This window comes from Chinchilla lanigera, unplaced genomic scaffold (assembly GCF_000276665.1).
Source record: "Chinchilla lanigera isolate Chin_1 unplaced genomic scaffold, ChiLan1.0 scaffold00054, whole genome shotgun sequence".
In the NCBI taxonomy this organism is placed as follows: Eukaryota; Metazoa; Chordata; class Mammalia; order Rodentia; family Chinchillidae; genus Chinchilla; species Chinchilla lanigera.
This window is the reverse complement of record NW_004955455.1, coordinates 2,240,189-2,252,871: the sequence shown is the minus strand read 5'-3', so window position 1 is coordinate 2,252,871 and position 12,683 is coordinate 2,240,189. Positions and strand designations below refer to the sequence as shown.

Below are 12,683 nucleotides of genomic sequence, written 5' to 3'. Positions count from 1 at the left end.
TTGGTTCACAGTTTCAGAAATAAATGATTGACCAACATGAAGTATAGAGTTGACTTCATGCTGAGAATGAATAGCTTTAGGGTAATCAAATTTTTTTTTGAGACAGGGTCTTGCCATGTAGTTCAGGCTGACCTTGAACTTACATTGTAGCTCAGCCTGGCCTCGAGCTTGCAGGGATCAACTTGGCTCAGCCTTCTAAGTGCTGGGATTATAAGCATGTGCCACTATGCCTGGCTCAAATTCAGAAAATTTTTTTTTTTTTTCAGAAAAGTATTAATTCAGCTGCATATAGCACAACTTCTTGAAGTCTAAATGATACCTTATGTTAGTGCAGCATCTGCACAGGACAGGTACATTTATTTGGCTATATAAACTGTTTCCTCAGGACTACCAGAATACAATATTGACAGCTTTCTCTTCATTTGGCAGTGTCCTTACACATACACACCACCCCTTATCTTAGGGAGCTATAAGTGTAAGAGTTTTACCTTCTAGAATTTGCTTTGTTTCATTTTTGTGTCATTTGTAGGTTCACGGTTTGGATCCAAACACATGGAAAACTGTTGAAGTTGTCCACATAGATATTGCAGATCGAAGTCAAGTTGAACCTGGAGTAAGTATAGTTTGATGACATTTCGATGACAAACATCTAAAAATGATTTACTTTATTTTCTATATGGCCTATGTTTCTACACTAAAATGACCCTGGAGCTCAGATCTGGGTCTGTGCACAAAGAACCCTGACAGTAAGATAAAGCAGTTTGTTTTCTGTGCAGATTTTGCTTTTATCCAAGGGATTCTTTTAAGGGATCCCAATATGTCTGGCATATGTGTTTCATTTGGGGAAAAAAGCACATTGTTTACAAAAGTATTCTCCCTTGCGCTTCTAGACTTTTCCAGTGTGGTAAGAAGGCAAAAATGGGATAAATTTTTGGTAACTCAGCTAAGGTTGAAGTTGTTGCACAGTGTATGATGTGTAATATCATTACTTTTTTTTCTTTTGGTACTACGAATTGAACCCAGAACCTTCACAATAAACTACATCCCCACCCCTTTCTGTGGTATTTTATTTGAGACAGGGTCTTGCTACATTGCCTAGGCTAGGCTCCAGTTTTATGTGTGATTTTCTTGCATTAACTTCCAGTGTTCTAGGATTTATCATGTGCCACTGTGCCCATCTGATATATAATATCTTAATTTAAATGCTGTTTAGTTTTCTGTTTTGGTTCTTATTAAAGGTAAACGTTTATAGTTCAGGCTTTTGACTTTAAATTCTTTTCTCCACAAGTAAATGCACTTACATCCCGTGCCAAATTAAGGCCCCTTGTACTGTTTTGTTGAGCTCTTCGAATATTAACTGAGTTCTTATTTTATAGTGTGCCAGGGTGCCATCATGTTTCACTTTAGCAGAGCACGATTGTAGACTGCGCGAGTTAAAACAAGCAGTGATCATCTGGCGAGAGAGCCAAAGCTGTATAAAAAGTGTGGTTGGCGCCCTGTGTTTTGTCCTGGTCGAGCACAGTATGTTCAGTGAGCATTTTCTTCCTTTTCTGTTTTTAGTGTTTAGTCTCTGAATTTGAGCTGTGCTGTCAGCTGATTAGGAATAATTCAAACAAGAAATGTCTGCTTTTGCTGTTGTGTTTAAAGGTAAAAGAAAACGAAGGTCATTGACTTTTTCTCTGAAATCATGGGTTGTGGCTGACAGCAGTGACCTCATGTCCCCTTGGCCCCTTCACTGACCTGAGGTGTAGGCACTGAGAAGGGACCCTTTGTCGTAGAAGTTCTTTTAGTTGTGCTGTGGTTTGAAGTTACTTCAGTTTTAGGATTATTTCCACCTATGAAATCATATAGGGAGGTGTCTTAGGTAACTTTTCTCTTTGCTGAGGCAAAATACCCACGCCCAAAGTTAAAGGAGGAAAGGTTTATTTCAACTAACATTTTGTAGAGATTTCAGTCCATAGTTGGCTGACTCAGGTAGGGTGGCATAGCAGAGGAGCATCAGAGGGACATCAGAGGGGAAGCAACTCATGGTAAGCAAAAGGCAGCAAAGTAGCAAAGAAGCAGCAGCTGGCCTGCCTTCTTTCTGTCCTTTTATATCCATCCAGGCAATCTAACCTATGCGGGGTGCCACCCATATGCAGGGTGGGCCTTCCCCTTCCCCACACCCAGAACTATGCCAAACCGATCAAACCTAATTTAGTACCATACACCCTTAATCCCAGCATCACACACCCTAAATCCAGCCACCTCTGAAAAACCCCACCTAGGACTGTCTGAGGCTTGGGGGAGGGAGGGAATATCTAGACATAAGCCATAACAGAAGGTTTTTTATCTTTAGAAATGAAGAACATTCAAATGATAATCTGTTTTGGTCACTTAACTTCTCTTAGTCTCTTTCTAGCCATGATTTACAGTATGTAAAAGAATGGTGATCTGAAGAAAAATAGGAGTATGTAGTCAGTGAATGAGTCAATCAGGCTCGCTGACCAGCCTAGAGTTGCTGATCACTGGAGGACACCATGCAGCAGTGTGGCTCACCAGAAGTGGGTGCCATGGGGAAGACTTCACAGGCTGGTGTTGAAACACTGTGCTGGCCAAAGGGATTCTGTTATTCAGATCTTGTGGTCCACTGATTTGCATTCCCTGTTCACCAGCAGAGTGCAAGGCATCTTTGGTTTAAGGGAAGGGAGAAGAAAAGTAGCTCTGGTCCTCAGGCAAAAATGGGCACTCAGTGTTGCAGATGGGACCACAGGTGGAAAGAACAGAGTAAGGCAGATTATAGGCAGTAGAACCCTAGAGGCTCTGGTTCCCATTCCCTCTACCTCACAGAAGCCTTCAGGGGAGCGGGAGCACCCTGCTAGCCTAGAGAATGCACGGCACCAGCAGCCGAGGCCATGTGGGGCTCCATGTGGAAGGCACTGTATGTGCAGAGGCTGCATAGGTGGCTCTGTGCAGGGGTGATGCTTGGGGTGGATACGGGGTGGAAGACACTGGGCCGAGTCCACGCATCGTGTGTGAGTGGAGGTGTGACGAAGAACATAAACCCTGAAACCAAATGGGCTTCACAGTCAAATTCTGAGGTTCCACCATCTGCTGACTCTTTGCTCTTGGACAGGATATGTGACTTCTCTGTGCTTGTAATTTGTGAAGTACGGTGGCTGTTGGGGCTGGGGATTTAGCTCAGAGGCAAAGCGCCTGCCTGGCAAGCGTAAGGTCGTGAGTTCGGTTCCCGGTACCGGAGGGGAAAAAAAAAAGGTACGGTGGCTGTTTATCTCGCAGGATAAATGAGGGTACTTGGAGCAGTGCAGTTCAGGAAGGGCTGGTCATTGTGCCGTCATTACCTGCACTTGCTCGTACAGGCGTTGCGTCCACAGTCACACGGGTGCTGTGCAGCTGGTGAGTGCTCACCTGTATGTGTGCGGGCGTGCGGTCCAGTGTTCGTGGTTCCCTTTTTCAAGTTACATTTTAGGGTTGAGTAGGTAAAGACTTATTTTAAAGCACATTGAATTTTCAGTAGCGTTTCTTCACTGTAATAAAATATACATAAAACTTCTATTTTCAAATGAACAATTCAGTGGCATTTAGTGTATTCAGCCAGTCACCCCGGTCTCCTTCCCAGAATATATTCATCACCCCGGGCACCGTGTGTCCACTACAGTCACTGCACTGCTTTGTACCCCAGCCTTTAGTAACTGCTAGTCTGTACACCCTCACGCTTGGCCTGCTCTGGGTATTTCACGTACGCAAATCGTAACAGTAAGTAGCCTGCTGTTTCTGGCTTCTCTCTTACACTTTGCATGTTTTCAAGGCATTTTCACATAGCATGTGTCTGCACTGCGTTCCTTTTCATGGTTAAAAAGTATTCCATTGTGTGGACATGGACATGCTTACGCATTTGTTCATTGGCGGCATTTTGGGCTCTTTCCATCTCTTGGCCGTTGTGAGCAGTGTTGTTGTAACCTTTGTGTCACGGTCATTTTTTTTGTCTTCAGTGCTTTCTCAGTCATGGATAACGAAAGTACAGCTAACATATTGGGATTGTCAGACCTTCTGACATCCAGAGAACCCCGATACGCACATTTTTCTGGTATAAAAAGGAGAAGAGGGGGAACTTCGTGATGGTGAAAGTGCCCATGACGGTCTTTAAGCCTATGAGTGATGGGAGCAGAGCACTGAGCTGCCGGGGTGTGTGAGGCTGGGGTGAGTGGAGGGCTGTGGCCCAGTGCCCCTGCTTAGGGAGCAGCCGGTCTTGAGACCTGGTGAGAGAGGAGTGCTGTCGACGTAGTGGTCCTCAACGTCTTTCCGTATCCTGTTTTATTGTGTTAGTTTTTTTACTTGATTCTGCTCTTTCATATGAATTTGTTACATGAAAATTCGAGTTCATGGTGTTTAGAAAAGGAAGAATTAAGGGCGCATTGGCGGTTCTAAAGTGGCAGTGTTGTAGCAGTCAGCAGGTATTGAGTGCTACTCAGTATACAGCCGTCGTGGCGCTGTGGTAGCTTTCCAAGATGGGTATAATGCCCCAGGAGTCTGAGTCAGCCCAGCCCACAAGTGTGAAATAGCTACCAAGTGGTAGAAGGTTATGGGGTGCAAAGTGCTGCAGGATTTCAGAGAACGGGTAATCTCTTAGGTGGGAAAGGCTGGGTGGAATCTTGACTGGAGGATGGGTAGGATTTTGGTGGGTGGAGCGGTCCATCCCCACTCATTATACTTTCCCTTCATTTCCTTTCATTGCTTTGACACATTATAAATTTCTTGGCTCTTTTCTGTCTCTTTTTCAAATAGAAATTGAACCTCAGAGAAATGAGTGTATTGTTGACCTCTATTGGCTCCTACAACAGTGCCTGAGATTTATTTATTTATTTGTTCATTTATTTTTTATTTTTTTGTCTTTCTGAGACAGGGTCTCTGTATGCAGTTCAGGCTGGCCTTGAGTTCACTTTGTAGGTCAGGCTGGTCTTGAACTCACAACGATCCTGCTGCCTCAGCCTGCCTGCCTCAGCCTCCCGAGTGCTGGGATTACAGGTGTACGCCACCACGCCTGGCTGTGCCTGAGATTTAGTAGGTACTCAGTGAATGGGTGTTAAGTAAATGACCAAGTTGTCATTAGGCAGAATAGAAGTGAAGGATGGAAGTCCAGCGTCACGCTGATGGGGGACGTTTTTTAGAGTGGGGCAGAACCTCAGCTATTTAAGATTCCTTGTTTGCTAGCCATGCCTTTCTAGTTTTCAGGTGTCCCCGCCAGTTGTTGGGATGGGATGAGTAGAATTTGAAGCTCAGTCTTTTGCGTTCTCCTGTACCAACAAACTTCTGCTTCTCTGGCATCGTCGTCTTGACCTTTAAATTTACTTTGAACCCATACTTCTGTCGTTGTATAACGTTTGGTTCCAGGGCTAGCACCCCAGTTTTACAAGCGAGGAATCTGAAGCCCAGATAAATTAGTTCCTCAGGATCACCGAACTAGCCACAGAAGTAGGCATTCTACCCTAATCCCGTGCTGTCTGCTGACTACTGATTGCTTCTGAGTGAAGGCCCTGCTTTGTCAGTCACTCTTCGAGTTGTCGCCTGAGCACTGTACGTGTTCCGCTCCTCCAACTGGTCTGCAGTGATCATGTCCTGACCCAGTGAACCCCTTGCCCTCCCCTTCCTTCTGGGACTCCTTCCTTTCTGTCCCAGGCCTCAGTGTCCTTGAGGATCTAGGTCAGTTTTCACTTCCTCTCGGGAGATGTCAGATGAGCCCAGTGAGCTTGGGACTAACCTGTGTGAGTTGAGTTTCTTTTGGAATAAACTCAGTTTGATATCAGTGCGATAACATCTGTATTGGCAAGGGGGCAAGGAAGCATTCACACATTTTCCCGTGGGAGTATCCGTTGGTAAAACTGGTCTAGCAGATTACCAGTGTACTTACCCTTTGACGTAGCAAAGTTCCATTTCTAGGAATTTACTTACTGTGATGGGACCAGCATAGAAACTGTTGAAGTCTAAATATTTCTCCATCAATCAGGAACTGGTTAAAAACATGGTGAATATGGTAGAGTTGTTCACTGTAGTCACTAAAAGACAGTGAGCTCTAATTGTGTTGATGAGTGTTCCTTTTGAGATAATTTAGAGGAAGAAGGATAAAAAAGGTATGTAAAGTATACTTTTGTTTGTAATATTTAAAAGGGAAAAATATATCTTTATACCAGTATTTGCTTATGTTTAAATGGTCTGGAAGAATTTATGTGTCTCTGCTCAAAATAGTGATTTCTTTGAGATGGGCGCTGGGGTGAAAGAATCCAGGTCATGCAGCTATGTGTAGCACATTAGGAGGGTGTGTCCTCCTCATTAACTATGTCAGTTTTCTTTCACTGACAAATTACTGCGGTCAGTGGCCGGGTAGTATAACTGAATCAAGGGAATGGCTTCGCAGCACCTGCTTGTTAGAAGCAAGTCAGAAGTTCCGCTTGCACTCAGGGGCAGGGTTCATACAAGAGTGTGGCTCAGAGAGGTCAGCACCTTGGTGTGCATCAGTCACAGGACACCCAAATTTTAGTGCATGTAAACTTGGCTCCTGAAGAGTTGGAGGGACATTAGAATTGTGGGCTTAACAACTACAGTGAACCAATAGGATGAGTGATTGGGTTGGGAGTGGTGCTGCACCCAGTGGGTTGGGTCACCTGTTTAACTTAGGAGTTCCTAAATTTTCTGGGTCTTGCTTTGTGCGGGGTGTCAGAGAGTGGAGGCGTGTGGAGGCTCAGGTCAGGTGGGCAGTGGCTAGGTAAGCTCCTACCTCCGGCGCCCCAGCTGCTCAAGCTCTCATCCTGCAGCTCAGTGGGAGGCGTCACAGTCCTCCTCGGCTTCATAAGTCGTCAGGGCACTGCTCTGTGCAGGCCTCTGCCCTAGGCTGTGGCTAGGCTCTGCCTTCGTTCTTCACAGCACTGCTTTGTAGTAGGAAGGGAGCGCCCTTTCTGAGCGGGAGATAATGTGGTTAATTGGAACGTGTCTCTCATGTATGTGCCAGATGTGATTACTTATGTTGATCAGTGTGCCTTGTCCTGCTCAACTTAAAGGTTTGAGGTAAGATTTGTTGTGGTGGTGGAATGGAAAAAGAAAAAGATCAGGAGCCTTTCTGTAAGTCAGGAGATCTCTCAGACTGGCATATTGACTCCTACTTTAGTCGTTTTTCCTTTTGTTTATATTGAATTGCTACTGGATTTGTTTTTTTAGGTAATTTCTTTAAAACTTTTTTTTATACTGTGCATTGAACGCAGGACCTTCCCACTGAGCTGTATTCCCAACCCTTTTTTCCTTTTTTATTTTGAGATAGGATCTTACTAAGTCACTAAATTATATAGGTTGGGTTTGAACTTGATCCCCCTGCTTCAACCTCCTGGAATGCTGGGTTATAGGCACGTACCATCATGCCCAGCTCTTTATTTTTAAAATTTTTATTACTACATGTTGCAGTACATAATGACTATGTTCATCATGGGGAGTTTGTGTAATATACATAACATATCTTAATTCTTTCTATGTTCTCTTACTTCCCCTTCATCTCTTTAAAAAACAATTTAAATGGTTTCTTTGCTTCATATTGCTTGCTTTATAAAAATAAAACAGTTGCATTCGTAGTTTTAAGGAGGTAAGTAGTCCAGCTTCGAGTCTGGACAGATGTACAAGAAATCAAGAATTGAAGGTGAAGCGTGACTCTTCCAACTCCCCCTGGTGGGGGTTTTCTGTCACTGCAGATGGATTTAATATAAACAGCCCTACCATTTTAATTCAAAATGACTTGATTACTTTTAGAGTTCACCTCCCTGTGAGGTTGTCAGATGGCTTGTACGTCTCTCTTGTTGTCAGCTTGCTGCTTTCTGATCATTCTCACGCAGTGAAGGGGTATGATTTAACCTGTGGTGTAACTGAATACTTCACTGGATGCTTTGACATATTTACATAATTGAAGGATGGCATTGTCACAGTAGTTTTAAGCCCAAGCCCTGGTTGGCGGCTCACAGCGCAGCTGCAGAAATCACTTGTGTTTAAGTGTATATTTAAGGTTTTTGTCACCAGTGTTCTAGAAGTAACTAGCACTCTGTTGTGAAGTAACGTTCTAGAGTGTCCCTGTTCAGTACCTTCGGGCCCCTCATGGGAGAGAGGTGGTGTAGTGAAGTGCCATTGCGGAGCTACATTCTTAAAGAAAGAAGGGTCTTTCCACTTGGCATTCCAGCAGTCCAGGAGCACAGCATGCTCCAGGAGAACACGGCTCCTCAACCGTACTCCTCTCCATGTCAGCCCTTGCTACCACTTTCCCACCCTCGTTTCAGATTTAACCCAACATCACTCCTTCCTCAGTAAACTGGGTGCCCCTTGGGACCAGGGCTGCACTGTACTCATTTCAGTATTTCTAGGATGTAGCAAGATGCTCTGTTCTGACATGGAGGGAGCTTCTCAATAATGGGTTTGATGGATCAGGACCAGCCTGGGCAACATAACCATATTCCATCTCAAAAAAAAAACAAAAAAAACCTAAAAACCAAAAAACAAGCCAAACAGTAAAAAGGAGGAAAAGGTGTTTTGGAGAAGTGAAAGTTTTTGTTGTTCAAGTAGTAAATAAGCAGCATTAGATGATGAAAAATCTGATGTCTATTCAATTCTACAAATTCTGAGTTTCTAAACTAAAAAATTTTTTTTAGTTAAATTTTGAAAAGTGTTTGGGTTAGGTCAAATTGTAATAAGTCAAGCTGTCAAGTAGAAAACACTAGAATATAAGTTTAAAGAGATTTTTTTCCCCCCAGTTTTTAAAGTTACCATTGATACATAGCCAGAGTAAAAAGTTAGAGATTCTTTATATGTCCTGATGAAACGCACATGCATATCTTCAGCTAATTCCCAAAATATACACAAATGAGTCAGTTGACATCTGCTTCTGCTTTTTTTTTTTTAAGGTATAAGTTTGAATCTGGTCCCTTTTAATCATCCCCAGCACTTTGTCTAAGTAGCTTTCCATGATTTGTATACAAAAGTCACTTCCCAGGAGAGGATAACTCTTTTAAAGTGTAAGCCAAAGTGTATACACCATTAACATCAGAGAAACCTTCGTTTTTGGAAGTAATTTGAACAAAAATGAGCACGGTTTTTTTAAAAAAAGAATTGGAACCACATTTTAAGGTATTTATATGGAATAAGAAAGGTTTGTATCAGCCTTCCTCTGCAGTACATACTCTGTGACTTTATGGTTTCCACAGTATTTCTTATAGTAGGAATAATGGTAATTTAAAAATCTTAAGCTTATACATTTAAAGATAATCTTTTGGGGTGGGGTAGGACCAGGAATCAAACATAGGACCTCATGCTTGCCAAGCAAGTGCTGTGCTGCTGAGCTATATCCCTGGCCCCTCACATTTAAAGATAACCCAATTCATCATCTGACTTCTAGGTGTCAGTGGTAAGAATGTTTTTTTTTTTTTGTCTTTTTGAGAAAAGGTCTGGCTATGTAGTTCAGACTGGCCTTGAGCTCACTTTGTAGCCCAGGCTGGTCTCGAACTCACAACGATCCTCCTGCCTCAGCCTCCCAAGTGCTGGGATTACAGGTGTTTACCACCATGCCCAGTCAAGAACGAATTAATGATACAGAAATACTAAACTGTTCGGACAGTGTAGTTTGAAAGCGTAATTGTATACCATATTAAAAGGCAGCAAGTACAAAGAGAGAATGAAATTTTTTCTATCATGTTTCGGCATATGTGAGTTTAATGTTTTTAGCTTGTGGTAAAAGATGTTTTTTCCCGAATGAGGCATTTCAAAATCAAGAGTTACACATTTGGGGGCTATAGTGATGTTTCACCAAAAATGGCATTCCTAGAAAGAAGATACATGCTGGAAACATCCCTTGCACATTGTTTCTTTGTCACAGAAACAACATGCAGGGTACTCCGACAGGGCCCTTTATTGGCACTTCTGTGCAGGGCTTGAAGCAGCTTCTTTTTTGCGTTTACCCAGTAAGCTTGGCCTAGTCAAATAAAACTCAGATTTCATTCATGCCACTTCCTTCTTTTAATTTTTTTAAGCACTCACCAAACAGTCACTGGTGAAAAAAGCAAAAAGCACAGACTGTAAAAACCATTTCATTTCCTCAACATGATGATCCTTAAAAAGATTCTCCTAAGATTTCTACACAGTGCTCAGGGGAGCAGTCTGGATGAAACCAAAACCCCTTATGGTCTTTAAACATGCAATTCAGATGTGTGGGGACTGGTCATTCAGCCAAAGCTCAATCTCCAAGCCCCCCAACTCTCATTAGCCTTTGAACTCTGACCCTGGGAGCAGCCCGGAGCCTCACACTGGCCTGTACCAGCTGTAAGAAAAGCTGCCTTGGGCTGAGGGACACCCAGCCTCACCATCTACACAGGCAACAGTTGAAACGAACCAGCTCCCTCTCGTAAGAATCTTGCAGTGTCTTTACACAGATGCAATGCCTCTTTTATTGAGAAAAATGTTTACCAGATCAACACAGAGCAAATATTGAGTTCCAATAAACATCTGTTAAATGAATACACGAGAAAAATGAGTAAGTGGTGTTTCCTCTAAGGACCCACACCTTGTTTGGTGAGTTTTATTTATTTGTTTATTTATATATATATATTTTTTATATATATATATGTATGTATTTTTTTGGTGAGTATTTTTTAGTACACACAACAGTGTCCCATTTTAAGTGAGGCCGAGAATAAGCTGTACCTCATTCAAAGTGGAAATTAAATTAAACTTAATTAAGTTAGCTGAAGTAGAAGTTAAAGTACTTTTGATTATTTTGAACTGTGAGCATGTATTGTTTTTAATAAGGTGATTCGCTCGTTTTTTTTTATTATTTTTGGTAATGCTCTTTCGTAAATGCTAGCCGTGGAGAGTTGGTGAAGCTTGGCTTATTTACAGGTGACCCTTGTAGGCCTGTAAGTTTAGGCCACATCTTGCACAGTGCTTGCTTGTGCTGCCTTCAGAGGGTTCAGCCATATCTTTTCTTTGAATAAGATACTCTGTTAGACTGTGCCTAGATGTTGTGTTTTTGAGTAGATACTCTTGCTAGCACATCACATTTAGAAAAAAGACTGTTTCTAAAGACATGTAAGAATCACAAAATATATTTTCTAAATAATTGGTATAAGATTATTTTTCTTTTCAAAATTAAGAAGGATGGAATCTGACTGGCAGAAGTTAAATTTTACATCAAACAGTGTGAAGTTGGTAGTATTTGTCAGCTTTTGAGCTACAGAAAGGACATTTCCTTCTGGGTCAACCTGAGATGAGTACCAGATAAGTCTTTGATAGATGATACCCTAAGTGTACAAGTCAGATCGTTATTCTGTGTGGTTCTCTCTCACAGCTGCAGTTCGGATGTTAGATTTGCCTCAGCAGTTGCTTCGTATATCCTGAGAAGGGCTTTCTGCTTCTTGGAGCTGTGCAGTGGCTGCCCAGTTTTTAGATCTGAGAAGCGTCTTGATTATAAGAAGTCTGCGGCTGAGATCCAGCAGGCCCTGCTGTTGCCAAATGCTACTTTACTTGGTTCTCTTTGGCAGGAGCAGATACTTGATCTCAGTGGAGCACCTTTTCCTTTTGCTGTTAAGGTGAACGTAGACATTCATTTCTATCTTAGAAGTTTGAAATTTAACCCTGATGAATGGGAGAATTCCCAAAGCTCTTTATTGATGAGAGAATCGTGACCCACCTCCTAATGTGTGATGAGTGCAGGTACTAGTGACCTCCTGAATACTGGGGGGAAAACAACTCAAATACAAATTTCGAGGTAGCAGCAAATTTACACACGCCAAATGCTTAGCTCATTTCGCTTTTGCTGTGCCATGAAGCACACCACTGCCAGGATCAGCTTTGTAGTCAACTGTAGAGGATTTCCTCCGTTCTCAAAGAAGATATAAATAAATGTAAGAACGGTTCCCATTAGAAGGACATATGAAAGTGTTTTCCCACTTTATTTTGCTGCCTTACATGGCCAAGTACTTTCAGATCCCTTCCAGTAGTGGCTGTAGAGAATGTCCCTTACTTTTGAAGGCATAGTTGGGTGGCAGTGCCCTCTTGTGGGAAAATACAATATTGCTTATTTCATGCTTGCTTAACTCTTAGCAAGGACTTGACTTTTCTGTTAAAAATCTATACAAACATACTTTGCACAAAATACTTTTTTTTCCTGGAACCCATTTATTAACTTGATGCTTATTTCTAATTTTGACCATGTTTTAAAAGAAAAAGAGTGGTGATGTAGGTGAGTGGGGCAAGAAACCTCCAATGAGAGCCTGAAAATGTCATTTTCGAGCAGCTAGTTCAGATATTACTAAAGAAACCATTAAAACTGTTCCAAGGCAAGTTTTTTCAGGGCATCCCTTACAGAAGCTCTTCAGGAAGGTTCTCTGGGGTGAGAAATAGCAGAGCCCCTTTGGGTGCTGGAGTGTGATCAAGTGATAAAGCATATGCCACCCTTCTGCAATACCCACTGTGCTTTGGTGGCTTTGGTGTCAGGGCCGCTTTTCTGCTCAGCAGGGGTGCACTTGGGAAAAGATTTTTACCAGTGATGGAGGGCGTACTGGGAGACTTCTTACCTGGCCTGGTACTTAAGTACTCTAAAAATAATAGCAAGAATAGTGCTGTTCTTTGGATTTTGCTCTACTGTAAGGAAATGTTTCATTTTCTGC

General features: G+C 42.4%; 1 protein-coding gene across 3 annotated transcripts in view; it reads left to right on the top strand.

Moving 5' to 3' along the window:
• The window catches only part of Pitpnb (phosphatidylinositol transfer protein, beta), a 65,188-nt gene that overhangs the window by 22,335 nt on the left and 30,170 nt on the right, over window positions 1-12,683 (top strand). For all 3 annotated transcript variants that reach the window (XM_013520442.1, XM_005396160.2, XM_005396161.2), the window contains exon 7: window positions 530-613. In XM_013520442.1, the coding sequence (XP_013375896.1) occupies window positions 530-613 (84 nt within the window). The remainder of the gene's footprint in view (window positions 1-529; window positions 614-12,683) is intronic.